The 26,655-nt window shown below is 38.4% G+C and overlaps 1 protein-coding gene across 3 annotated transcripts; it reads left to right on the top strand.

Moving 5' to 3' along the window:
- On the top strand, positions 1 to 26,655 carry LOC122654836 (vacuolar protein sorting-associated protein 9A-like). Of its 3 annotated transcripts, none has more exons than XM_043849106.1 (5): positions 1 to 354; positions 7,636 to 7,783; positions 14,310 to 14,480; positions 17,355 to 17,534; positions 25,443 to 26,655. In XM_043849106.1, exons 1-5 carry the CDS (start codon positions 245 to 247, stop codon positions 26,454 to 26,456), a joined length of 1,623 nt encoding a protein of 540 aa, XP_043705041.1. In that variant the 5' UTR covers positions 1 to 244; the 3' UTR covers positions 26,457 to 26,655. The 3 variants fall into 3 exon arrangements, with proteins under 3 accessions (XP_043705041.1, XP_043705043.1, XP_043705042.1); XM_043849107.1 differs by having other exon boundaries at positions 227 to 354; positions 7,697 to 7,783; XM_043849108.1 differs by lacking the exon at positions 7,636 to 7,783 and having other exon boundaries at positions 221 to 354.

Raw genomic sequence — 26,655 nt, 5'->3', positions numbered from 1 at the left:
CAAGAAGCTTGTGTGCACGGCGTTCTCCGACGGCTCTCTCACGCTTCAAAGTCTTCTTCAGTCTTTCTCCACTCACAACGCCACAGCCATTCTCGTTTTTTTTCTTTTTTTTCTTCTTCTACTTCTCTCAGCTCTTGTATCAAACACTTGGTAGATCTGATATTGCTCTGCATCAAAAACTTCATCTTTCATTGTTTCTCTCTTGTTTTATACTTCACTCTTCACCACCTCCTCCGGTGATTCCATGGAGAACGCAGACGTTTTTGGATCATCAACGGCGCCGCTCACCTGGCATGATTTTCTGGAGCGGATGCGACAGCCTTCAGCAGCCGATTTTGTCAAATCCATCAAGAGGTTACACTAATCCTTCTCTTGCTTTCACTTCTGTTTGTATTGCTTAAGAGCAGGGGAAACTTAATCTAATTCTAATTATTTTCTCAAATTGGGTAGCAAATTGATTTCCATAATAAAACATCCAGTTTTTATGCTTGGTTTTGACCAGTTGCGCAGTTTATGTTGATTTGAACATGGAACAGCTACATTATATACTGTGAATATGGTGGGAATGTTAAGGGTTTCGCTTTGTATGGTTGTACAGCTTCTGGATATTAATGACCTGTGGCAGTTTTTACAAATTGAGTGGTGAGAGAAAGTCCCTGGTGTTGGAGTCATTTTAGTGCGTCATCGTGTTGTATGGAGATCTCATTTCATCTATACTCTCCTTAGGATTTCTATTTTGTGTGGTGGCATTTGCTTGAATTCTGGTTTTGAGAAGAGATCCGGTTGCAGATGGATTGTCATTTAAGTTCGTTGTTTCCTGGTTAAGTTGGAAATCTCTATGCATTTAAACTTGACTCTCTGCTGTTTGTTGATAATTTTTAGCTGAAAGAAAGACAGAATTGCAGGGAATGCGCAGAGCTGAGACCAGCTGTTTTGAGTGGCAGTAAATGAGAAAGACATTTTTATTTATTTGATTAAAAAAATTAGAAATATCTAACTAACTAAATATAGAAAACTATGTGAGATCACTCCCTCTCTCTAGACAACGGATTTCTTCGATGTGTGTATCCTTCTCTCAAAACTATGAGGACTTTAGCTCAAATGTGCTCTTTCTGGTACGAGATCTATGTGGAGATGATTGGTGAATTTAAGTGTTTCCCTTACATATTTTTTGGAGATTTTTAGACATTCCGTGCCTATAACCAGTAATCAGGTATATGAGTTTTATTATGTTTGGGCTTTATAAAGCGATCTGTTTTGGAATTGTAATCATCGGCAATATGATTGTCGGTAGGATGGGTGAAGCAAATCTTGCTGTGCTTGGTCTAATGATTACTGCATCATATAATCGGCTTGCTGGACAGGTTTGTTGTTTCAGGAAACTAGCAGGTGATTTAGGACACCCCCCAAAAGGGAAAAAGAAAAACAAAAAACAAAAAATGGGTATTTGATGAGGGAACTAATCTTGGGAAATGTCCTCTGACTTAAAAATGTGGTTAGAAGTCATAGAATCTGTGTATGAAACTGAATATTGGTGGCAGATTAGCTCTTGTAGAAAGGTGAGAATGCTCAAGGGAAGGATGAAAAATTAGAAAAGGAACTTCTGACTTCAGATAGCAAAAAGAAACTCCTTTCAGAAATTGAGACCTTGACACTAGAGGACTCAACAGTTTAAGAGAAGCGTTGGAAAGGAAATGTGGCATGGAGTTCCTCCAGTTGGGAAGATTTTGGGTTGACTATTTAGGTGGGAGCCTTTTCATTGAATGGTGATTCTTAATGAGGTTTAACAATTGATCATCTAAATTATCATAGCGCTTTCTTTAGATGGTCTAAATAATCATTAGCTTCAGACATGTTTTCATTAGATGGTGATGCTTCATAAGGTTTTGACAATTAATCATCAAAAGAATCGTTGGTTTAGACACGCTTAATGGAGCTGAATAGTAATTAGCAAAGAAACACAAAACTATTAAGAAAATGAGTGTCGCAGAGATGAAGATGTTCAGATGGATCAGTGGCAAGTACATTTTGGGAAACTTAAGAGTTCTGCCAATACGTGTAACCTCAGGACAGCCTAAGATTTCAAAGATCTATGGCTGAATTCCTAGGAAATCATGGTGGTAAGGGGATTAAAAGTTTGTAACAGATCAGACTCTAATGGAGTAAGAGAAATTAGGTCAAGATCAGGGACAAGGTTCTTATCCAGTTCTGTGACCTATAACTTTACTAAAAGGTAGAAAAATAATAGAAGAAAATTGTATGAGAGAGTAACAACGCATAAGTAGCATCACAAAAGTAATAATAGCAGCAAAATAACAGCAAACAACAAAGAAATCTCGTCACAGCCAAAAGGAAGAGACACAAGTTTCTTCTTTTAAATCTTCACATCCAACTCAGTTTTATTCACTCCACATCCAAATTTTACAAAGGTTAGATCTCAAAAATAGATAAAATAAATGGAAGCAACTTCTAATGTGGTACTTTCCATATTTTTCATGATTACCTGATCCACTTAATTGAAGGTGAGGATGATCCCAAATCAAAATTTTAATCCATGGATTGATCCTTGCTTGCATTAGGGTATTCAAATGAAACAAAAACTAGGGTTACACACCGGGGTATACTCTATTTTTCATTCTACGTATCTTATAACTTTTTTGATTCCAGGGTTGATCTCCATAATTCCAACTTGGCTTTAATCCTTGCTTTTGTCTCATCCGCCAAAACAATATCATCAAAAAAAAGCATACACCAAGAGACTTGATCTTGAATGTCTCTGGTTCATTCGTCTATGATAAACGCAAACAAATAAAGACTTAAAGCTGGTCCTTGATGTAAACCAATTGTAATTGGGAATTCACTACCTTGTCGTCCCCCCCCCCCCACACAGTTCTTACACTAGTCACCACACTATTATACATATCTTAACCATAGTTGTCCAGGCGGCAAGGCTACCCAAGGCGGTGGAGGGGTGCCTAAGCGCTTAGGCGATAAGATGCCTAAGTTTTATTTTTTATCCCTTCTTTTCTAACATTATTTAGTATGCTACAATATATACCTTATACCATAAGAAATCAACATTAAGCCGCATCAAGTAATCAAAAATCAACATTAAGCCACATCAAGTCATCCAAAATCAACATTAAGTCCCATAAAAAATCAATATTAAGCCACATCAAGTCATCAAAAATCAAAATAGAACTAGAAGACAACAAAACTAAAGAAGCCAACTATTGGAAGTTTGAAACAATCAAAACATACATTTGGTTTATTTTATTTTTGGAATTGGTCATTGTCCTGGTATACCTAGTCTCACATTTGGTTTATACTATTCTTAGAAAATATGATCTTATCTATAAGTAATTAAATTACTCTCAATTTAGAGAAATGTTCTTGTTCTCTAAGAAGTTTGATTGGTCAAATGATTTTATTTTTACTTGAGACTTTTTTGTGTTAGGTAGAGCACAAAACCAGCTTTCTAACAAATCCAAAATGGCTTAAATTTGATTTATACTGAAAGAGTAATGTTCCGTTCAAATCTTATTTGGTGTGCTTGAATGAAAATATTTATTTTTAAATATCAAAACAAATGAATATTTCACTGCTCTTTTGGTTTTTAGCGATGGTTTACCATATTAAGATTTATAGAATTTTTAGATTTGAGAAAAAACCTAGCATTAGAAAGTTGAAAATTTCACCTACTACCTAAAAATCTAATTTTTGTTCTTGAACTGATGGGTTGACTTTTTATCCTTTTGGAATTTATTTTTTAACTATTTTATTAGATTCAAATAGTGGAGTATTTGCTTATTTATGAATAATAACTTAAGTAAATGAAATAACAAATATAAAAACATTTACTTAAATAAGGGTCAAACTTGCTTCGATACCACTAAGGTGACAGCCGCCTAGACCCCAACAAATCCGCCTGGATGCCTAGGCAGCGATTAAGCGACGGCTAGGCGACGCCTTGACAGCTATGTCTTTAACTATGGCGACATATTTACTTGAAACACTTCTCTTCTCTAATTCTTGCCAAATTTACTCTCTAGGGACTCTGTCATAAGCTTCTTCTAGTTCTAGGTCAATAAAGACCATATGGAGATCATTCTTTTTTGTCTTTAAGCATAGTATGATTCATTAGTTTTATGCCTCATATAGTTATTGCAACTTAGCATATCAACTTAGTTTCCTAAGTAAATAGCTTCTGTCATTGATCTTCCTGGTGTAAAACCAGTTTCTTGTTTGAGGCGAGTTTCAATAACTCTCTCCCATAATTGCATAGTATGATTCATTACTTTTATGCCTTTATAGTTATTGCAACTTAGCATATCACCTTTACTTTTATAAATCAAAACCATTTATTTTTTATAAATTAGAACCATAATGCTTCTCCTCCATTCATCTAGCATTTTCCTTATGCTCATAATCTTATTAAACAACTTGCTTAGCCAAGATAAATCACAAATCCCTAAGCTCTTCCAAACTTCTATTAGGACCCCATCTGGACCTGGTGCTTTGCCTACTTTCATCCTTAAAGCTTCTTTTACTTCAGGCATCCTTATTTTTTGTATATATCTGCGACATGTGGTGTCTTAATGGGTAATGCAACCTTCCAGACACTATTAGTCGAAATGTCTTCATTTAGTAAGTTGTAAAATAGTTTTACCATCTCTCCTTAATGTCCTCATCCCTTATTAGAACCTTATTATCTTTACTTTTAATGCATCTAACATGGTTGAAATCTTTACTCTTCCTTTCCCTCATTTAGGCTATCCTATTGAAAACTTCCCCCTCTTCCTTTGTGCTCAAATGAGCTACTTATTTATTACTCTAAAAACCTAATCTACTAAAGAGGTCACATGTCAAGTGGTGGGATCCTATTGGGTGACCTACCTAGGTTATCTGATAAGAGTTTAACTTTAGTAAGTACAAACATTTACTTATAACTTTATAAGTACAACTCTATCCAAGTAAATAAAACTATTTACTTGTTTGTACACCCTGGGATGGATGTAACTGAAAACCCATTTAAAAGTAGTTGAGACCAGGCCAAGGGCATGGACCTAAAGTCTTGAAAAGGCTAGGACTCCAAGAAGAAACCAAGCCTAAGGCCTTCTATACCGTAAAATCGATTTTCAACAAAATAATAAAAACATAGAGGGTAGTATCATAACCATAGAAACGGCTCTAATTGAAATGCATACATTTGTCTCATACACTATGAGGACGGTGAGAAGAGATATATTTTACAATTAATTACATTTTAGTGTCTCCACTTCACAATATTGCATGATAGGTTTAGTACCATGGAATGTATCACCGTAAAAAAACCTAATTTGTCGAAATTGCTCAGTCCGAGAATCTAGACCATTGATTGGGCATAAATTTTTTGTAAAATACTTCAAAATAATAAATAAATAAATTTAGTTTAAATGCTTTTGTAAATTATTTACAAAACTGTCACCAAACTCTGAATTTCGTCCAATCATAGTCAAATATCTCTCTTAAGATATTCACCCTAATTGGAAGTGGATTTCATGTTGAGCATCTCCTCCATTCATAGATGAACATTGTGAATCTAGTGCACTGATATATAGCCAGTGGAGGCATCAACCCTTAGGCCTTAGTACACCAAAACATATATAGTCCAACTGCAACAATAAATACTTCTCAGGTCTGGGGACCAAAACAACTATCGCAGCCCAGTCTTGTTCCTAAACAACTGACGGTAGTCCATACAAGATTCTAAGATGATCCATTTTGATGCACATAATATTTATATTCACAATTATATTTTGGAATCAAATTTCAAAAAATATACAATGTGACAATCATATGAACAGAATCTTCAGTTGTGTCCCTAATTGTGAACAATTTAAGGTCTAAGCTTAGGACAGTCAATCAACCATAATGAAATAATGCAAATTATTTATTTTAAGTACTTTAAATTGGGTTTGATGATCACATAATCCATCACTTAAATAATTATCCAATTGCAAATTTAAAAAAAAAAAAACTTACAAAAATATGCAACTCGGTACGGATAAAACTCCCCAATAATAAAGCCAAATCCTTTTTTTTTTAATTTTTAGAAAAAAACCAATATAGAACTTGGCCCATTTTACAGGATACTCCCATAACCCAAAAAATACAATCCTCATGGTCCTTTGAGAGAAAATTTTCAGCGGCTTCAAGGGATGCTCCCAAATCAAGGTTAAAAGATGATGCCAAGTCAATTGAGATAGTTTGGACATTACAATAAAGAACAACAAATGCACTAGTGGGGGGGGGGGAATAAGGTGCCAAGTGAAGCTGGTAAAAGGAGGGAGGGGAAAACCAAAGATGACCCGAGTTGAAGTGGTGAGGAAGGAAATAAGTGCTTATGAAATTAATTACTGCTCTGGCTTTAAATAAAGTACAGTGGCAAACAGGATTCAGGTAGCTTACCCCAATTAGTCGGAATAAGACTTAATTGAGTTGAGTTGAACTCACTCTATGTAAATAAAATTTTATTAACTGTTAATCGAAAATAAGCAATGAAAATTTAGAGGCATGCTGGTGCATGGCATGTTTCCTTGATGGTCTACTGACCAGATGTCTTCATGTTGGACATTCGTGAACTATTTGCAATTCAAAGATTTTTTGTATTGGCTTGCGCTTTTTCTTTTTATAAATTTGATATACATGAAATCATTTGAAAATGATGAATGATAGTCATCATTGTCAGACTTAACATCCAAATGCCCGAACTGGGCTTGTTGATCCATGTAAGTTGACTAAGTTCGCTAACTATTGCGGAAGGATAATATTCCTTTGCATATGAGTGTAACAACGAACTAGCCAGCTTCGCATGACTGGAATTCCATAGCCAAGTCATTGATGTTGAGGCTCTATTTGTTTCAACATAAAATATTTTTCCGCATTTGTTGAAAACCAATGCAGCATAAGGATTAAAAGGGAGGGGGTGGGGATGTTTTACTTAAATGCAATGCAAAGAGTTGGAAATAAACTTCCATTTTAAATTCCAGGATGTTGTTTTCCCTATATAATGGCAATATATTGATCATTGATATACTTGGCACCCGTGGAGGACTCCGTTCAACATCATAAGGCTGGATTCTTGTATCACTAAGTCATGGCCATATGTGCTTGTGCTTCCTTGCCATGTCCACCATCTCCAACCACGAAAATGGGAAATGGAAGGAAACATAAAATAAATAAATATTTTTCAAGGAAATATTTTATGTTGAAACAAGCAGAGCCCAAGTGATTCAGGTTAATTAGAAGCCATGTGTCACTGTTATTGTTGTGTTTTTGTTATTATCTGTACTCTCGTTCATGCTAAAGTCTATTTCCTGACCTTTATGTTTTTGGAAAAGATAAATGAGACTGCCCTGACTGAAGTAAGTTTGCGATATGTGGTCGGTGCCACCAATAAATTTATTCTATTATGACTACAGTAATGGAAGGTCTCAGATGAGTTCAGTCTCATGGAATATTTTCCCATACTGCTACTTATTATTTTTATATATTGATTTGAGGCCATATAGTTTTAATTTTTTAACTCTAATTTTTGCAACTGTAAGCTAATTGTGTGCAAAGTTTTGAATCTAAATATTGCTCACTTGGCAGCTTCATTGTGTCATTTTCAAACAATCCACCCGATCCAGAAAAGGATAGTGCTGCTGTACAGGAGTTCCTTCACAACATGGAAGGGGCTTTCAGGGCTCATTCACTTTGGGCTGGTTGCTCAGAGGAGGAGCTGGAGAGTGCTGGTGAAGTGAGCTATTTTACATTGTTTATTTGTATTGCATCTCTTTCTATGAGGATAATGCTTTAACCAACTTGTCTGTGTCTGTATCAAAGGCTTTTCTAACCAGTAGATTATGAGGGAATCTTTCTTCTTTTAGTTATAAAGGTGCAACTTCTTTACTGTTTTACAATTTTTTCTGGGCTCAAGCATTTTTCTGAGAATTTGTCCTCCCCTCCAATTCACCTTGTTATTAGTAGGTCCATAATGTAATCCATCATCAAAACAACCGAGCTAATATTTTGTATCTCTCCATCCTTCGTCTTTTTTTGACTGAATGATGTATGGGTCATAAGCATCAAAGCTGAGACGCCAAAATTAATTGAAGTAGATATGGAATTTTCAAGGTTGAGCATTTGAGGCCATTTTACCATTGGGTACTACTATCTTACAAACAATTGAGAGATACAAAAGGTCCAAATTATTTTTCTTGTTGGAGGTAATGCATGACAATCCAATGCAATGGACCTTCAGGTACCATTTAATTACCATGTGCTCGCCACTTATAGTGGCATACGCCAATGAGCAGCAGATTTGACCAGTTTTGAATAGTGGTTTTAAGAGTGTGGCTGTGTGGGACAGCAGTTGGATTGTTTGGAACATTACCTCCCAAGCCTGAATAACCCATGAAATATTACAGTTGATGCTGTTTCTATGGTCAGAATAAGAACCTGATGTTCATTGCCCAGGCCCCAGGCTGAAACAATTCCCCACTTGTTCAATTTTCACAAACAGTGGTCTTGTTAACCAAAGATTAAAAAAGCATCAAGTTAAATCTGTTTCCAGTATGTTCTTGAATGAAGTAGCATTTGGATACAAGTCGACAAAGTCATGGAATTTCTTCACCACTTCAAGCTTCCACAGCAATGCAGCTCCCCTGCAGACCGAGGTTCAAAATTTTGGTTTTGAGGCCAGTTTCAAACCTAGCAGAAACCGAGATTTCCCAGGTTTCGACTGAAACCTGGTATTTTTTGGTCGAAAGTCAAAACTGGTTGAAACTACTGAAATATGGTTGAAACCTGGTACGATCCAGTATCGACCTTAGGTTTCATCTCAGAAAGTGTCGAAACCGAGATATCTTGGTTGAAACTGCAAGTTTTGACCAAGATTTAGTTCCATGCTGCAGATACCACTGCCGGTAGGTCGAGCCAATAAATAAAATATACTTTGTGCTAAATGATGAGCCTGTCTACCATCAAAAGAATGCATTTTTATTCCTCTTGGACATCACGAGATCCGCCTGTTTCTTTTTCCTTAAACAAATATCAAAATATCATCCCTCTAAAGTCCAAACAAAAAGGAAAATAGTTTAAAGCAACTTTCTATCACCAGTCTCCTCAATAAAGAGCTCAATCTAAAGGCATTCCATTATAAATTGCATTTTGACACCCTCCCTCCTCTCTCCCTAAAATCTTTTTAACAAAACTTCTGGGTTCTACCCCTATTACCTCCTCCTGACAGGATTAACGATTTTTTTTTTTTGTGTGTGGGGGGGGGGGGGAGGGGGAGGGAATTCATGTTTGATGGTCGGACTAGAATCTTCTTGGCGTTGAACTGAGTGCACGTCTTAAAGTCATATTTGTTGTTTATTCAGTGGATCCATATCTTTTCTCACCATTACTCCCAAGGTCATTTCAGTTTACCCTGTTTCTTCTAGCTCCTTAAATCTGTACCATGTCACCCTTCCCTACTGTTGCATGTATGGCTTAGGTTGTGCATGCACAAAGCACCTCACGCAACTTTCAATTCAACTTGTCACTTAAGGGAGTCACTCCTAAATTACCACGAATGTGTTCATTTCTTGTTTTATGCAACTCATTTGTCTCAGCATCCTCATTAAGTCATTATTCAGTGACTGAAGGATTAGGGAATAGTCCTTTGCTAGAACTGGACAGATATAAGGTTGGAACTTGGAACGGATGTGCAAAAATAGGAATAAACAGTAACTGATTCTAATTGAACAGAATGTGGAGACCAGTAGAAGAAAACTCAGGAAAACTGGGAACAGAACCTGAAGGATTTGGGAGAAAATATGGAACTTCAAAATCCAAACTCCTTGGGTCAGAAAATCAGGTCTACTGGTCCTGTGGGGTCCTTCTACCTTGCGGTTTAACAAGAATTGATTTCTTGGCCCTGATAGGTACAGCTAGACCAGTGGGTGTTCTTGTTTGATTTTCTGGTTACAGAAAGAGGGAATAGAAAACATTAGCAGAAAAAGGAGATTTGAAACTCAATAGAAGCAGATTTTGATAAAATAGGATTATATGGAATCTCAGAACACAATAATGACTGAATTGTTTTCCAGTTTCAGATTCTGATCAGCAAGATAAAGTAGCACCGAAAGTATAGGATTAAACTTGAACAGAGAACAATAGAATATAATGAGTTTTGATAAGGTCATGAAATCATGACCAATGCCACTCATGACTCCAATTCAATATGTCTTTGAGCATTGGGAATCCCATCAAATTGTGGGGATAGGGAAATAGAAATTATTGTTCTGACAGCTGATTGCCCAACATGACATTTTGGGCGTCAGTGAGGTTAGCTTTTTCAGAATAGAATGGCAAGAGGGAGTACTGCTGACCTGATCACCCGAAATTGAATGGAACTGAATAGACTGAAGGATAGGAGATTTTAAAACTGGGAATACACCCATTGATAACCTAAGGAATCCACCCTAAGGTTGAGGAGTCCACCTCAAAGTTCCCTGATTCCATACAGATTGGAGAAAAGACAGAACTGAATTGCTTAAATTGTTTGCTCTAGGAGCTTACAACCGCCTCCATATGTAGGTCAAGATCCAAGTCTAAACTTGGATTAGAAGACAAGGTTTGGAATTTCAAAGGAAGGGGAAAATGCGATTTATCGGATAGCTAAAATAAGAGAAAGGAAGAGCAGAGATTTGGACCATGTTGGATGCATTAAGAGCAAGGATGGTGGAGTACTAATACGGGATGAGGACATTATGGAGAGATTGGGTGAATATTTTTACTACTTACTAAATGGAGCTACCTTGACTTATAGGATCGACTCAGAAGTAGAGAGGAATAGTTTTGAAGCCAACACACATCATGGACATCTACAACGAGTTGGCGAGGCCGAAGTTAAAGAGGCCCTAAGAAAGATGAAGGTAGGTAAAACACCGGGATCGGATGAGATACCAATTGAAGTATGGAAGAGCTTAGGAGTACGAGGGGTATCTTGGCTAATCAAGCTGTTTAACAAGATTTTGAGTACAAAGAAAATGCGAGATGATTATAAGAGAAGCATTGTAGTTCTAATGTATTAGAATAAAGGTGATATCCAGAATTGCAATAACTATAGAGGCATAAAACTAATGAGTCATGCCATGAAACTATGGGAAAAAATCATTGAAACCTACCTAAGAAGAGAAATTGATATATTGGAGAACCAATTTGGTTTTATGCCAGGGAGATCCACGACAGAAGTTATTTACCTTCTAAGGAGGCTTATGGAAATTTTTAGAGCTTACAAAAAGAACTTCCATATGATCTTTATCAACCTAGAAAAGGCCTATGACAGAGTCCCTAGAGAGCTTATTTGGCATGTCCTAGGGAAGAGAAGGAGCTCAAGTAACTGTGTGGATTTAATTAAGGACATGTATGAGGGCGTGGTGACGAGTGTCAGAACTGCAGAGGCCAAAGTAGTGAATTCCCAGTTACAATTGGGTTACACCAAGGATCAGTTCTAAGTCCTTATTTGTTTGCACTCATCATGGACGATTTAACCAGGCACATCCAAGATGAGGTTCCTTGTTGTATGCTATTCACTGATGATATTGTTTTGATAGATGAGACAGTGGAAGGGATTAATGCGAAGTTGGAGTTATGGAGAACAAGTTTGGAATCAAGAGGTTTTAAGTTAACCAGAACAAAGACAAAATATATGATGTGTAACTTCAGTCAAACCAGGAGGGGTGATGAAGTGGTGAAACTTGAAGAGCGAGAGCTACCACAATGTGAATGCTTTGGATACTTGGGGTCAACCATTAACAACAATAAGAACAACAACTACAACAACAACAACAGACTCAACCTTATCCCAACTTAATGGGGTTGGCTGCATGGATCCAATCAAACAAAGTAGGTAAAAACTATGAAGTGAAAGAGAAGAATGGGAAAATGAGATGAGAAGTGAAAAATGAAAAATGACAAATGAACAAAGGAAAATACAAGAAAAGTGAAAGAGGAAAGAGGCACAGACCAACAAGTCAGGAGAATCTCAGCTAAATAGGGTCTGCTACATGGATCCTTGTCCTCCAATAGGCTCTATCCGAGGTCATACACGGCACGAGACCTAGACTATGCATGTCCTTTCTCACAACTTCTCCTATGATAGTTTTAGGCCTGCCCCTCGCTCTTTTAGTTCCATCAATCAGAATCATATCACTCCTCCTTACTGGGACGTCCCTAGGCCTCCGTTGAACATGACCAAACCACCTCAGACGACTCTCTTGGAGCTTGTCATTGATCGGAGCAACTCCTAAGTCAGCTCTAATACAATCATTCCTTACTTTATCCTTCCTTGCTTTTCCACACATCCATCTTAACATCCTCATCTCTGCCACACACAACTTCTCAATATGACTCTTCTTAACTACCCAACATTCTACTCCATACATCATAGCCGGACGAACAACGGTCCCATAGAATTTTCCTTTAAGTTTTAATGGAATACATTGATCACATAGCACTCTGGACGTACCTCTCCATGCAACCATTCCACTTTAATTCTCTGTGAGAGGATGATATAGAGGATGATGTTTCCCACAGAATTAAAGTAGAATGGATGAAGTGGAGAGGTGCTTCGGGAGTGTTATGTGACAAACACATGCCTATTAAGCTTAAAGGCTACAGGACAGTAATAAGACCGGCTATGATATATGGGGTGGAATGTTGGGCAATTAAAGAAGAGTAATATCGATAAGATGAGTGTAGTGGAGATGAGGATGTTGAGGAAGATGTGCGGCAAGACCAGGAGAGATAGAGTAAGGAATGATTGTATTAGAGCTGAATTGGGAGTTGCAAATCAAACCAGGACTCCATGAGAGCCGCTTGAGGTGGTATGGTCATGTCCAAAGGAAACCCATGGATGCACCAGTAAGGAAGAGTGACCAGATTCAGTTTGACGGAGCTAAAATAGGTAGGAGCGGGCCTAAAATGACTATTGGAGAAGTGGTAAGAAAGGATATGCATGTGATAGGGCTCAATCCTAGTATGACCGTGGATAGAGTTGTTTGGAGGAGAAGGACCTGTGTAGCGGACCCCTTGTAGGGGGATGTTTCTGGGATGCTGTTTTGACTTCCTCCTTTACTTATTCTATTTTTTTCTTACTTCCTTTTACCCCCCCTTTTACTTCTTTTTACTTCTCTTATTTCTATTACTGTCATAGCCTTATTGGATCCATGTAGCCGACCCCATTTAGTTGGGATAAAGTTATGGTTGTTGTTGTTATTTGGAATTTCAAAAGCAGAAACTAACTCTGAGACTTGACTTATAACCAAGTAACCAGAATATAGAACTATTCTATAACTTCCTAGATCTCAGAAAATAGAAACCAGATAGGAACTCCTAGTTACAATTGAAAATAAAATCTGTAAAATAAGGCATCTGGAGAAACTGGAAAAGTCATAGCAAGGCTTCTTGGCATTATGTCTGCATTTTTAACCACGTGTGCCTGCTGCTGCATCATCTCATAGCAAGACTACACATTTTATTCATGTGATCTTTCTTTGTTGCTGAATATTCAGTTCCATAAAACATGGAATAACCACGGTTTCCATTGTAGACCTACACTGCATTCTTCCTTTTAAGAAGAGTGATGTGTTGTTTCCAAAGCTTTTGCTGGTATGTCCATTTCTGTCATAATCACATAGTTTCTAAGGAAACAAATGCCAGTTCGAGGCAAGGTTTTGAAATTTTTATCACATAAAATTTCTCACTGTAACTTACTACCTTTGACCCGCAAAGGAAGTTTTCCTTTCCATTTTGGTCTATCCTAAATTTGTACTGACTTTTTATTACTCTTACTATTTGATCCTTTACATTGATTACCACAACTCATTTTTTTAATGGATTTTCAAACAAGTAGTGGAGGGAGGGGAAAATTGAAAATTAATTGTTTTTAATGCCATAACCATCCCCTGGCCCCTTCCTTTCAAACTTTGTGCTTTTTCAAATGGGGCAGTCATTGTGGGATAGAGGGAGTATCTTTCTTAATGGAAATGGAAACTAGGGGGAGAAGTAGTTGTGGATGCCCATGCATAATACTGGATGCAATGTGGCTGGCTGTGAAATGACGCCACTATGCGTACATCACAAGGGATGAATACTTAGTATTATTATTGTTATTTCTCTTTCAATTACTCAAATTTTTAATGATTTTTTAGTGTGGAATTTTTTTTATCTTCAATAATGATTTTTTCTTTCATTGTATGACATTGACATGCATGCATGCTTTGTTTCAATTGCAGGGACTGGAAAAGTATGTTATGACAAAATTATTTACCCGTGTATTTGCATCACTTCCAGAAGATGTAAAATGCGACGAGCAACTTTCTGAGAAGATGGCTTTAATACAACAGTTCATTCGGCCAGAAAATTTGGATATCAAGCCAACTTTCCAAAATGAAACATCATGGCTGGTGAGTTACGGAGAGCTCAGTGGCAAAAACTTATTTCAATGAGTTTGTCTAATTGTCTTTTGCTATGGAATTTTAGTGCAAGTAACAGATCTGTTAACGAGTGGTAGATTCTTGCATGATTGTAGTCAACATTTTATTTGAGCCATATTCGGTGTATTTCACAAACCAAGTGTACCCTCCAGGACAAGACAGTCCCCTGTATCCCTCGCAGGACCATTGCTTTATCAGTGGACCATCCAAACATTGAACCATTCAGATTGTTCTTACCAGGCAGTCCGACTGTTGCACTGGGGACATGTTTCGAACCAAAGACACTTGAGTGGTGCCGCAACCTTATCCACTGTTGCAGGCTCCTTCCTTGTGGTTGTTTCCTGAAAGTTGTAGTATATAATAAAAAATATAAGGCACATCATATCTTAGTCAGATCAGACCATTTGGACAGTTCGACTGTTGGACCAGTGACCTGTGGGTGGCAGCGGTACCGATCCGATACAATATACGGCACAAAAAAAATTCCAGCAAATGATCTCAATCAACCAGTCACAGTCCGACAACTCTCTCACTTGGATGTTCTCCATAAACGGGCAATGGAAACTTTATTGGGTGTCACCTCCATTACCATTTATATTGTGTACGCCGAGCAGCTGATGTGTAGTCAGTCCTGTCGGTAGACATCAACCATTGGCACACCACAGACGCACAAAAACACGAATGCAGCAACAAGTGCCTCTGAGGTACAGGAAAAAGAAACTACCCGAAATTCCTGTTGCCAAATACAACTGACGGTAAACCATTCAGGAATTTCTATGGATCAGTGTTCAACACATATAAGTGCCCACATTTATATTTGTATGCTGATCCCCTATTGTTGAAATATACAATGTGGCAACCCAAGTATAGAGTGCCCACATCTGTCCATAGTTGTGAGCAAATAAACGGTACTTATGGGCAGTTAGTTGAAAATAAAAGAACAATTATAGCAAGCACATAATATAAAATTGTAATCAGTTAATTTGATCTCATCAAACTGGGTTTGATGGACAGGTGGACACACATCTAATGTCTGAATATCCAACATGACCATGGTTTCAAGAATTGGTGTTGGATTAGGTAACTTGTCAACTTGGGATGGGCAGATCCATATCCATCATCCAATATCAATCTTCACCCCCCCCCCCCCCCAAAAAAAAAAAAAAAAAATCAGTTGACCATGTCTATTTAACCCCATTTTTGCCGTGTTTTGATCAGAATTAGCCATACTGGGCTGAGTGAACATAGGATTGGGTTGGCTGGTCGGGACTGGTGGAGTCCAATCTGATCCTGTATCCTAAACTTTAAATCTTTACCACCGATTACAGGCTTTTACAGCCTAACTCTAATGTATGTTCCAGTTTTAAAAACATGTGTGTGTATATTGAAACGATATAAAAGGGCCATAGCCCAGTGCTGGTTGGCCTGGTCTTGCCTATACTGTTGATACTATCGATACCCTTGATATGCCCCTCCAAAACAGAAACCAAAAACACAGGCTGAGGAAGAAGAAGAAGAAAAGGAGAAGGAAGACAGCCAGTGGCTATAGTTGCCGCCACCAGAGCACCAGTTGGGTTGCCGCCGGTGGGATCGTAGTTGCTGGCTAAAAGAAGAAGACAGCAGCAGCCATATCCGCCGCCACCATAGCACCAGTTGGGTCACCACCGGTGGGATCATAGTTGCCGGCTTGCAGCTTGCACAGAGGAAGTCACCATCAAGGGTTTCAGTGGAAGCGCTCTCGGTCTGTCACAGAGGAAAGGTGTGGGAGTGGGACTGCCAGGTTTCGATCGGCTTCAACCCCCCTTTTTTTATTCACATGCATGTGATTCCATGCATCTCGATGTACCAAATTCTGTATATAAACAGATAACAAAGAAAGAGAACCAAAGGTCATACGGTGGGATTGTATGCTTGACTAAGTAGTTTAGATTAGGCTCTTATTGTTTCCTACTCCTATTGTAATTAGTTTTCAGTTTTCTCTTGTAATTAGATTTTAGGATAGCTAGGAAATTGTTTTATTCCTATTGTGACCCTGTTTTTGGCTTTAATATAAATATGGGGAAAATAACGCTACCTGGTCTCGTGAAAGTATCGCACTGCCCCCATGAAAAGCAGAAATCTCTCCCAGGGCAATGCTTGCACTCACACTCCCATTGGCCAGCACAGGCATGCAGGCTCTATCCCCCAGCTTTCTCATTCCTATCGATTCCTTCATCTTCTCTCTCTCTCTCTGTTTTCTTTCAAGCATACAATCCCATGGTATGTATCTTTAACAATCTTCTTTAGAATTAAATATGTTTGGCATATACCTAGTGCTCTCACTGATCTGCCATGTGGCGGATATTGGATCCTACTCCTATGGTCAAACCTAATTAATGTTTATTCAAGGTATATTATGAATCAGAAAAAATGTTTTTCATGTATTCTATGCATATCTATATATTTTTGAAGTGTTTCCATGCATATCTTGTGTCTCTCTGATACGATACGATACATCTCTTAAAAGCAGCCTTCCGATTCGATACCCGATACCAATACTTAAATCCTTGATATTATCTGAATTTCAGATAGTGGACTGTCATTGTTACTTAGCAAGCATTCAAATTCTGACCATGTATTTTTTAAAACCATGTATTTTTTACTTCTCCATCTTTGCTTGGGTTTATTGTTTCTTCTCTTATATTGATCGGGATCTTCAAATTTTCAAAAAGGAATATGAAAGTGTATATAATTATTTTGAACTGTGAATTGTCCTTATATCATCTCTCTCTCTCTCTCTTTATATATATATATAAGTGAATATTTAGCCATCCTCATGAAGTTCCATCATTCTATTTTTCTCAGCTTGCGCAGAAAGAACTCCAAAAGATTAATATGTACAAGGCTCCAAGGGACAAACTTGTTTGTATTCTCAATTGCTGTAAGGTCATCACCAATTTATTGCTCAATGCTTCTATTGCTTCAAATGAGAATCCACCTGGTGCTGATGAATTCCTTCCAGTACTTATTTATGTTACTATAAAGGTAAGCTCTTAGTCATACCCAGTTTTTTTTTTTTTTTGGGTTCACATGGCATATCCACTTTGTTGTTTCAGTGAATTCCACTTATAAGATTGCTGCTTGGTAAGCAATATGGCAATACTTTTTTTTTCTGGTTGAAATATCATTATCAAGGATTTAAACTTCTGATACTGGATATGGGATTGGGCTGCACCAATCCTGATATGGCCCGAATTCTGCTGATGTAGATCCCATGTCTGGCCTACACTACCAAAGAAAGAAGAAGAAGAACCAAACTCAAGGGCCAGGACCAGCAGAACAGTCCCATCGAACCAGGTTTTAATGGGCCAGAATTGGACCAGGTCAAGCCACCCAAGCAGCCTTCGAGCCAGCCTATCAGGGCTTCTAGAAGCCCCAAATTTGCTGCACTGATTTTGGTACAGCTGGCCTTTTACCAGTCAAACTTCAGCTGCAGCTTAGTTAGTTGCTAATTTTGTTTTCCTTCCTTTTTAGTTTCCTTGCTTGTTCAGAAGGCTGGATTCTATGAAGCCTTGTTAGTTTCTATTTTCAGTTAGTTTCTATTTCCAGTTAGCTTCTATTTCAGTCAGTTTCTTTTTCCTACCTTCTATTTTAGTATGCCTGCCTGAGCTATTAAATTGGCACCCATTGTAAAGAAGGATCACCAATTGATTAATGAAATTTACAAGCAATGCTTGCACTCGGTTCTGAGAAAGAATCCCCTTTTCAACAGCTGGAATAATTGTGGGTGAGAGACCCAGGGCTGAGACTGCCCAACCCTTACCCACCTCTATCTCGAGTTCTCTTTCTCCTTTTCTTGTGTTCTCTTTGCTGCCTTTCAAAGGTTGTTTCTCCATCGATTTAACTGCTGAATCCCTGCTATTGTATGAGAAGACTTCCATCAAGTGCTGAAGATCAAACACCAAGCCAAGCTTTCTGTCCAATCGAGCTCTGCTGCAACCTAGGGTTTTCTGCAGAAATCAATCCACTGTTGGTGTCTCTCTTAAGTTTGTTCTCTACTGGATTTTAGGGTTTTATTCGTCTCTCAAAGAGGGCTGCTCGATCTCAGTTTGGGCTTCTTTTACTTGCTGCTGCTGCTACTTCTGTAACCCCCTTGTGAGTACCTAAAGTTCTCTCCGTTCAATCCTAATTCTCAGGTTGTAGGTTGATTACTTCTTCTGTTTAAATCTGAGTTTGTTCTTCCTGAGCTCCTTGGAGTTTGAGGACTGTTTGGGACTGTTGCCTTTGGTAGATAGTCCGAAATTATCTGCCTAATCTTTGGCTGATACAGAGGTATCAGATAGGTGTACGCTGATCCCAATCTGGATTCGATAATCCGATACTTAAAACCTTGATCAGTATGGCGATACTGGTTTAATGGAGGTATTGCTATTTATGTTAACGAATTAAATCACAAAATATCTTGTTAGAATGCATATTTTTTCCTCATTTTCTGTCATTTAATTTGTCAGCATGTAGCTAAAGCTGGGCTTGTGCTTTTCATTAAGAAAAATGCAACCAGTGGCTTCGTTGCACCCTGCAGCATACCATCTCAGTCCAGGTGGCAGGCTCTCTTCTAACCCCACTCTCCCTAGTCCCACTGTGCAACCTCTTCAATCATCGGAAAATGTTGAAATGCCTTCTAAACCATTAAACCTAAACAATTTTTCTTTCTGCAAGGGGAGCCCAATCAAGCATCACAGCAAGCTCCTCACTACTCCCACAACCAACATCCGAGTAGGCATGATGCTGTTATCTTCTGCCCAGTGAAGGCTTGAGGCTTTGCTTTCAAAATTGAATGCCGTTAGAAAATATGAGAAGACTCTCTTTCCCCACTTTAAAGCTCTTCAAATAAGAAGAAAAAAAGGATCCCTCCCCCCCCCCCCCCCAAACTTTTGCCTGATAGATGAAGAAAAGGCAGATTTTTGTAGAGAAAATAGATGAAATTATGAGTTTTCTCATCAAAATAAAGCCAAGAGAAAAAGATTTTGCAGGTAAACAAAGATTCAAAGTGGTTGATGAGAATAATGTGGAAAGAAGCTTAAAGGAGAAGGGAGAGCATTGTCTTGTTTAGGGTAAAAGAGAGACTTGAGGACAGTAACAGGGTTACATACAATCTCCAGGAGCACATCTTTCAATTAGGTCCAGTGAGTTAATCTGAGATGTTTAGTCTCAGGTTGTGAAGTAAAGCTTCAGCACTTATCTTACAATTGCCGTAGAAAACCAACTTTTTTCCTCATTTGAATCTTGAGGTTACCATCCAAACCCCCGCCCATTGGGGGGAGAGAGAGAGAAGGAAAAATAAAATTAAAGGTGAAGACAGAAATGGGGGAGAAGAAGAGAGAAAAGTGAAGGATAGAGAAAGAAGCAGGAAAAAAGAAAAAAGACGAGAAGAATGAAGTAGGGGAAAAAATTGAAACACAACTGGAAAAGGAGAGGAGCATGGAAGAAGGGGGAAATAGGAAGAATTTTTTTTTTTTTTTGACTACCTGGAGTAGTGGCTGCTGTGGATGAAGTGATTCCAGGGTTGGAAAACCCTATTTGGGTTCACTATGGACCCACCTAATCATACGATAGGCAAAGTACGAAGAAAATGGAAATTCTGTGAATAACTTCAAGTTTACAAGGGGGATGGCACTTTGGTAATTTAAATATAATCTTAAAGTGTACTTTGGAAAGCATATAGGAGTTCGGATACAAAAGGGATTCTCATTTAAAGAACAGGGATAGATTTGGAAGCAAAACTAGTTAAAGGACATAAGTGGATTAGAAGGTAAAGGTAGGAGTAATATTAGTAAGAAGGCTAAAGGGATTAAACTTTAAAGATACTGAAAAGAGGGGTGGGGAAGGGATCGTCTTCTACCTCAAGGCACAACCAGGAGCTCTTCAGATGAGAGAACTCCCTCTAGAAAACACCAATCGAAGTGAGATTTCAAGCGAAGGATTCTATTTCAATACCCTGCCGAATGCAGGCCATAGCCAGCTCCATCAATCAACAACTGAAATAGATTTAAATCACTGAATGTATAGCTGGCTGTACCTACAGGCTCAGACCTAAAACCCAACTCAAATCTCCCAATAATGGAGGACTTAGGAACTGAAACTGGAGGGCTCGAGTCCCCTATACTCAAGGCACTTACACCCCAAATTTGAAAAAACAATATGACACGAGGGAGATCAAGTTGCTGAGATTAGTACTGGCGGTGGGACACAACTCAGACTTGAGTTTTGTTTTAAAGCTCCTATGTTCAACAAGGTTGTATGACAAGCTCCGAGAGAGTCGTCTGACGTGGTATGGTCATGTTCAACGGAGGCCTAGGGATGCCCTAGTAAGGAGGAGTGATATGATCCCAATTGAAGGAGCTAAAAGAGCTAGGGGTAGGCCTAAAATGACCATAGGTGATGTTGTGAGGAAGGACCTGCATAGTCTAGGTCTTGTTCCAAGTATGACCTTGGATAGAGCCTATTGGAGGGCATGGATTCATGTAGCAGACCCCATTTAGCTGAGATTCTCCTGAATTGTTGGGTTGTTCCTCTTTCCTCTTACTTTCATTTTTCAGCTTTATTTTTGTTTTCCATCTTTTAATTTGACATTTTCCATTTGTCATTTCTCATCTCATTTCCCATCTCTTCATCCCCTCCCCCCCCTTTTTAGGCCTCAATTTTCCCTACTTTGTTCTGTTTGGATCCATGTAGCCGACCCCATTAAGTTGGGATATGGCTGAGTTTGTTGTTGTTGTTATTGTTTATGTTCAGCAAGGTTGTGGAATAGGGTTTTTTAAACAAGATCGCACAAGGGAGGGCTACCTTTGATTCAAATCTTAGATTGAAAGGAAGAAAGGGGAGAGGGATCTACACCAGCCTTTGTTGGCTGCTGTTAATGCTAGGACAGAAAGAGGTAGAAGGAAGAAGAAAAGAAAAGGAGGAGGGAGGGTCTCACTGGGAAGAGAGAGAGAGAGAGCACGCACTCACAAGCCACACAAGCACACCCAAATCAATTTTCTATTCCATTCTCAAATCTATCAAATGAATTGGGTTACAAGCATATTTATAAAAATGAAATTGAAAGTTTCCTAATTGTAGTCAAATGCTGAAATAGAAGTAACACCTATCTCCCAATTATCTAACCCAATCTAAATCTATAATGGAATCAAACTCTAAAATTAAAAATGGAATGAACTCCAAACAAGTAAATATCCCAATCTGTGCCCGGTCCAAAGAACTGCTACTGCATCAGTGGACGTAACTCTTCAGTCTTGTCTTCAAGTTAGCTTCAATCTCAAATCCTGACATCAAATGTTCAAATGTTTTCTATAAGAAGGTGAGCAGTGGCATCCCCTTGAGCTCTCTCTGAAGTTCTCTTGCTTAGTAATGGATATTCTAGTCGCCTTAAGACTTGGAGGGTTTAGAAAAACCCTGGGAAAACCAGAATTGCAGGGATAGGAACCAAACCAGATTCAAAGAAAACCAGATAACTCAGCCAAACGGATCAGATGAAGATGAAACTAAAGTCAGAGGATCTATTCAAGTGGTAGAATCGGTTTGCAAAATATGATCCAGATGATGGCTGTATCTCAAGTTATGAGACCTTCCTATTTTAACTAGGAAATTGAAAACCCTGACAAATCAATAGTATTGATGGAGAGTTTTTAAGGGTTCAAAACTGAAACCAAATAATGATCTGATTCAAACATTAAGCAGTAATTAATTTTCAGATTCAGCTTCAGAAATCAGATTAAGAAACTAAAATAGAAGAAGTTTAGTTGAAATAAGAAACCTTAAATTCAGTTGGAGATCTGATTGAAAGCAGAATATGATTCTAGTAAAAATAAGGCAAATCAATGGCAAGAAATAGTTGGATTTAATTAAGAATAATTCAGCAACTTGAACTAGTTTTAGAGAACAGTTAATATCTTTCTCAAGACCAGTCTGATTGGCCTGATATTTAGGTTGAAGACTCAATTACATAGGAAGAACATTCCTATGAAATTTGAAGCAATTCTGCTGGTTGGATCTCCACTCATGGAGGAATCCTTCTGCAGGTAGGATTGAACAATAACGGCAGAATCGATGTGCTAGAAGGGTCTGAAACCAGTACTAAATTAGATACTAAGAAGTAAATAATAGCAAACAGAATCCACAGTTCAAAACAGGAATTCAGGTTCAAAATACAGAATTTTGAGGTGGTTGACTTGAACTAGAAGAACTGTAATTAATTGAAAATTTTAGAACTTAAAACAGAACCTAAACTAGAAACTTGAACAATAAACTGAAGTAAGGGCAGAAACTATCTAGCAGAATAGTATAATAGCAAAGCAAAACAGAATTAAAGAAGGTAAGAACAGGGAATCACAGGGTATGAAAATTAGAATTCTGACCTGTGATTTGATGAAGAAGAGAAAATGGAGAGAGGGAGATAACCAATCAGGAATCCACCTGATTGCAGGCTTGGAATCCATTAGAGCCTCACTACTGAATCTACAGTATCACTCAGAAGTCAGAATCCACGGAGTAAATCACCCTTGAATCCACAAGAGTCAGTCTGCAATCCATAGAACGAGAACAGCATGGCAGCTTCTTCATTCATAAAATCGAGTGGTAGAGTTGTAACCCTTTACATGTATTTATAATGCTGTAGAACTGACTCAGACTCTAAGCATGAATGGTTAATCCAATCCTGACCAGAAAAGGAAAGAAACAAAACATAGTCTTACTGGGAAGCCAAAACAGGATTGATCTGGGAGAGACCAAGACCCATCATGGACTAACAAGGAAAGGAAAACTGACTCAAAACAGGATTGAATTTATAGTACCCTAATCCAGCTTAACAGGAAAAGAAACTCAAAACAGAATCTGGACATGAACACTAAACATGATCAATAACTGTGGGCTATCATGACAGCTAAGTGGCTGTAATGGTGGTTGTGGCTCTGCCAAAGGCATGTCCTGAGTGATGTTGTGCACCAGGGAGCACACCAAGGTGCAAAAAATGCAGCTTGTGCTGTCTGATACATCTGCGTATGTCCATCAGTGAGCTTTAATGACAATTATGACATTGGCTTGGTTTATGGTCAAAGACTGAAGAATGGTGATGGTATTGCTTAGGGTTGAAGGTTCTTTGGATTCAGACTGAGGTAAAAACTATGGCAGTAAATAATTTTTGTCATTTGGATGGTATTTGTCATTGACTAATGGCAGCAGATTGTAGAAAGTACTAAATGTAAAAGATACAATAGCAATCCACCTAGAGTTGTTGAGTCCACCTTCTGCCATTATCCACAGCAAGAGCAGAGCTCTGAGCTGCAATTCTGAAATTGACAGGGAATAATGGAAGTTAGGTGGAGAATTTCCACAAGCCTTAATCTGCTTTATCAGGCCAAAAAGATGAGATCGTAAAATTAGATGGAAAATAAGGGTTTTGGCAAAACTGGGGTTTAGTTTACAAAACCTTTTTCTGTTTTTTTTGATAATTTTGTACAAGATTACTAATGAGGATATAGAAGCTTAACTTAAAAACAAATAGGGATGGTTTGGTCTTGGAATAAGAGGTTTTATGTTGAGAACCCCATGTTGAATATAAGAACACATTATGAAGTCATGCAAGTTAGAGAAAGCTAGGGTTCAGTTGAAGTTAACCAGTTGGCTCAAAAGGAATGAAGAATAAATGCAAACAAGAGGTGTGCCTAAGGTTACCGGAGGGATGGAAGTCTTTTAGGCGGTCTCATATGTTTATTCATGAATAGCTGATCATGCAGAGTTGAGTATCCGACCAAATTAACAGAAAACATTCATACAACTAATAATGTTTCTACCACAATTCGAACTACTTAAGTTCCTTACTGGATTGGTCATCCAGACCAGAGAAACCTCCATAAAGGCTGAAACACTCATATGACACCTTGTTATTGTGATAATTTGAAGCAGCAAAGTTCCATAGAAGGACTCCAATGCTAAAAATTGGATGAAACTTCCCTAGTTAGCTCCCAGAAACTGTTAATTCCTCCCCCTTTGTAGTTGAGCTTTATTTCTTGGACTTTCAACTTTTTTACTGTTATATTCAAGTAACTCAACTCCCAAAGCCATCCATGTCTTTTTAACCACTTCTCTGTTATTCTAATTATTATTGTTATCCCAAAGCCATCCATGTCTTTTTTTAACCACTTCTTCCCATGTCATCTGGGTGTACCTGTTATTCTTCTAGAACCTCTACTCTGTCCCTTATAAATCCTTCTTAGCAGTGCAGTAAGTGGCTTCATTGTACATGCCCAAACCACCTCAAGCAAATATTCGTCAGCCGAAGTTTTGCTCCCCATAATAGAACCCTTTCATATAGGACTTTCTGAAGATGCCAGGAGTACAGCTGGCTAGGGTCTTGGCTGGTTGTAGCCAGATCTTGGGATCAAATCCTGCCTTCACTTCTCTCCTTCCTGCCTCGCCGAACCAAATCCTCAAAAAAGGAAAAGACTTGCTAGATATTTTATGTCAGATTTGATATGTTGTGAGTACTTAAAAACAAAACTAAATTCAATTTAGAACCAAAATCATGATAGCAACATGTTGGTGGGACTTGTGCATCCTAGAATGTTTACTTGCTCAAGTTGCAAGCATAGTTGTCACAGCATCTAGGCAAACCAAGGCATTGGAGGGGCGGACCTGGATGTAAGGCGACACCAACAAGGAGTCCAAGGGTGCCCGCCTAGGCGACGCCTTGACAACTATGACTTGCAAGACAGGTAGAACCTTTGTTTCTCATACATTTAACCATGATTGATTTTAACCGGTTTCCTGAGATAATGATGAATAGGCAGTTAGCAGTTGCACTTTTGGCAGTTGCACTTTTGACAGTTGCATCAATTTGTTCTTTCCTAATAGAATAATGTTTATAAAATTCCTTGCAATGATAATCTTATGCAGGCAAATCCTCCACAATTGCATTCAAATTTGCTGTATATACAAAGATACAGGCGTCAATCACGCTTAGTCTCAGAAACGGCCTATTTCTTTACAAACATGCTCTCTGCAGAGTCATTTATCTCAAACATTGATGCAAAATCCCTTTCTATGGATGAAACTGAGTTTGAAAAGAACATGGAAACTGCACGGGCACTTCTCTCAGGCCTTTCAACTGATTTACAAGGTCTCCTGAGAATGGAGTCCATAGAGGCCAAACCACAGACTTTGAATTCTAGGAAGGAAAGAAACAGTTCCCTTCCTGCGTCGCGACATCATCTTCCAACTCGACCATCTGCACGCAAGTTTGAGAATAAGGAAGAAATGGATGTAAAGGATCAGTCACTGGTAACAAAAAAGTTGTCCATCTCAGATTTGGAGAAGAAAGGTGCAACTGAACTTTTGAAGGAGGATCATTTGAGCAGAGCATTTAGCGAATACCGATACTTGTATGCACAGGTTGGCGATCTAACAATCAATGATGTAGACGACCTGCTCAATAGTTACAAACGACTTGTTTTCAAGTATGTTTCTCTTTCGAAAGGGATGGGTGCAGCTACTTCATCTTCTCCAGAACCTGTTTTCCAAACCCAAGCACTAATCCATGCTGAAACAAAAGAGGACACAAGAGCAATGGGAGAGGAGAACAATAGAAAGAATGATGTTTTAAATGGAGGCTCACTTGCAGGAATGGATAAGTCTGGATCCGACCTACCACAAGATGAAACAGTGACCGATCAAGGAATCGATAAACCTAAGCCAGACCTACCACAAGATGAAACAGTGACAGATCAAGCAATGGATAAACCCAAATCTGACCTACCACAAGATGAAAGAGTGACAGATCAAGCAATGGATAAACCCAAATCAGACCTACCACAAGATGAAACAGTGACAGATCAAGGAATGGATAAAGCTAAATCAGATGAAACAGTAGCAAATCAAGGTAGAGAAAATGATGAGAGTTCCAAACAATGACTGTAATATAGGTGGTTTTGTGGTGTTATCAGTTTCCACCGCAATGGATTGATGGCCATCACAACAATGTTTTGGCTCTGTCTGCTTAATGAATGGTAGGCTATTACCACTCAGTACTGCACCTCGGATCGCAACAACCAAAAATTAGTGAATGGGCATTGCCAGGAAGACATGAAAAATGAGAAATTTATTGCCATTC

Source organism: Telopea speciosissima, chromosome 3 (assembly GCF_018873765.1).
Source record: "Telopea speciosissima isolate NSW1024214 ecotype Mountain lineage chromosome 3, Tspe_v1, whole genome shotgun sequence".
In the NCBI taxonomy this organism is placed as follows: Eukaryota; Viridiplantae; Streptophyta; class Magnoliopsida; order Proteales; family Proteaceae; genus Telopea; species Telopea speciosissima.
The sequence above is the reverse complement of the archived record's forward strand: the minus strand, read 5'-3'. Positions and strand labels throughout refer to the sequence as shown.

Coding starts and splice junctions, on each gene's coding strand:
- LOC122654836 (XM_043849106.1), top strand. CDS start 245: ATGGAGAACGCAGACGTTTTTGGATCATCAACGGCGCCGCTCACCTGG. Junction 14,481..17,354: donor AAAATGAAACATCATGGCTG/GTGAGTTACGGA, acceptor TATTTTTCTCAG/CTTGCGCAGAAAGAACTCCA. Junction 17,535..25,442: donor TTATTTATGTTACTATAAAG/GTAAGCTCTTAG, acceptor AATCTTATGCAG/GCAAATCCTCCACAATTGCA.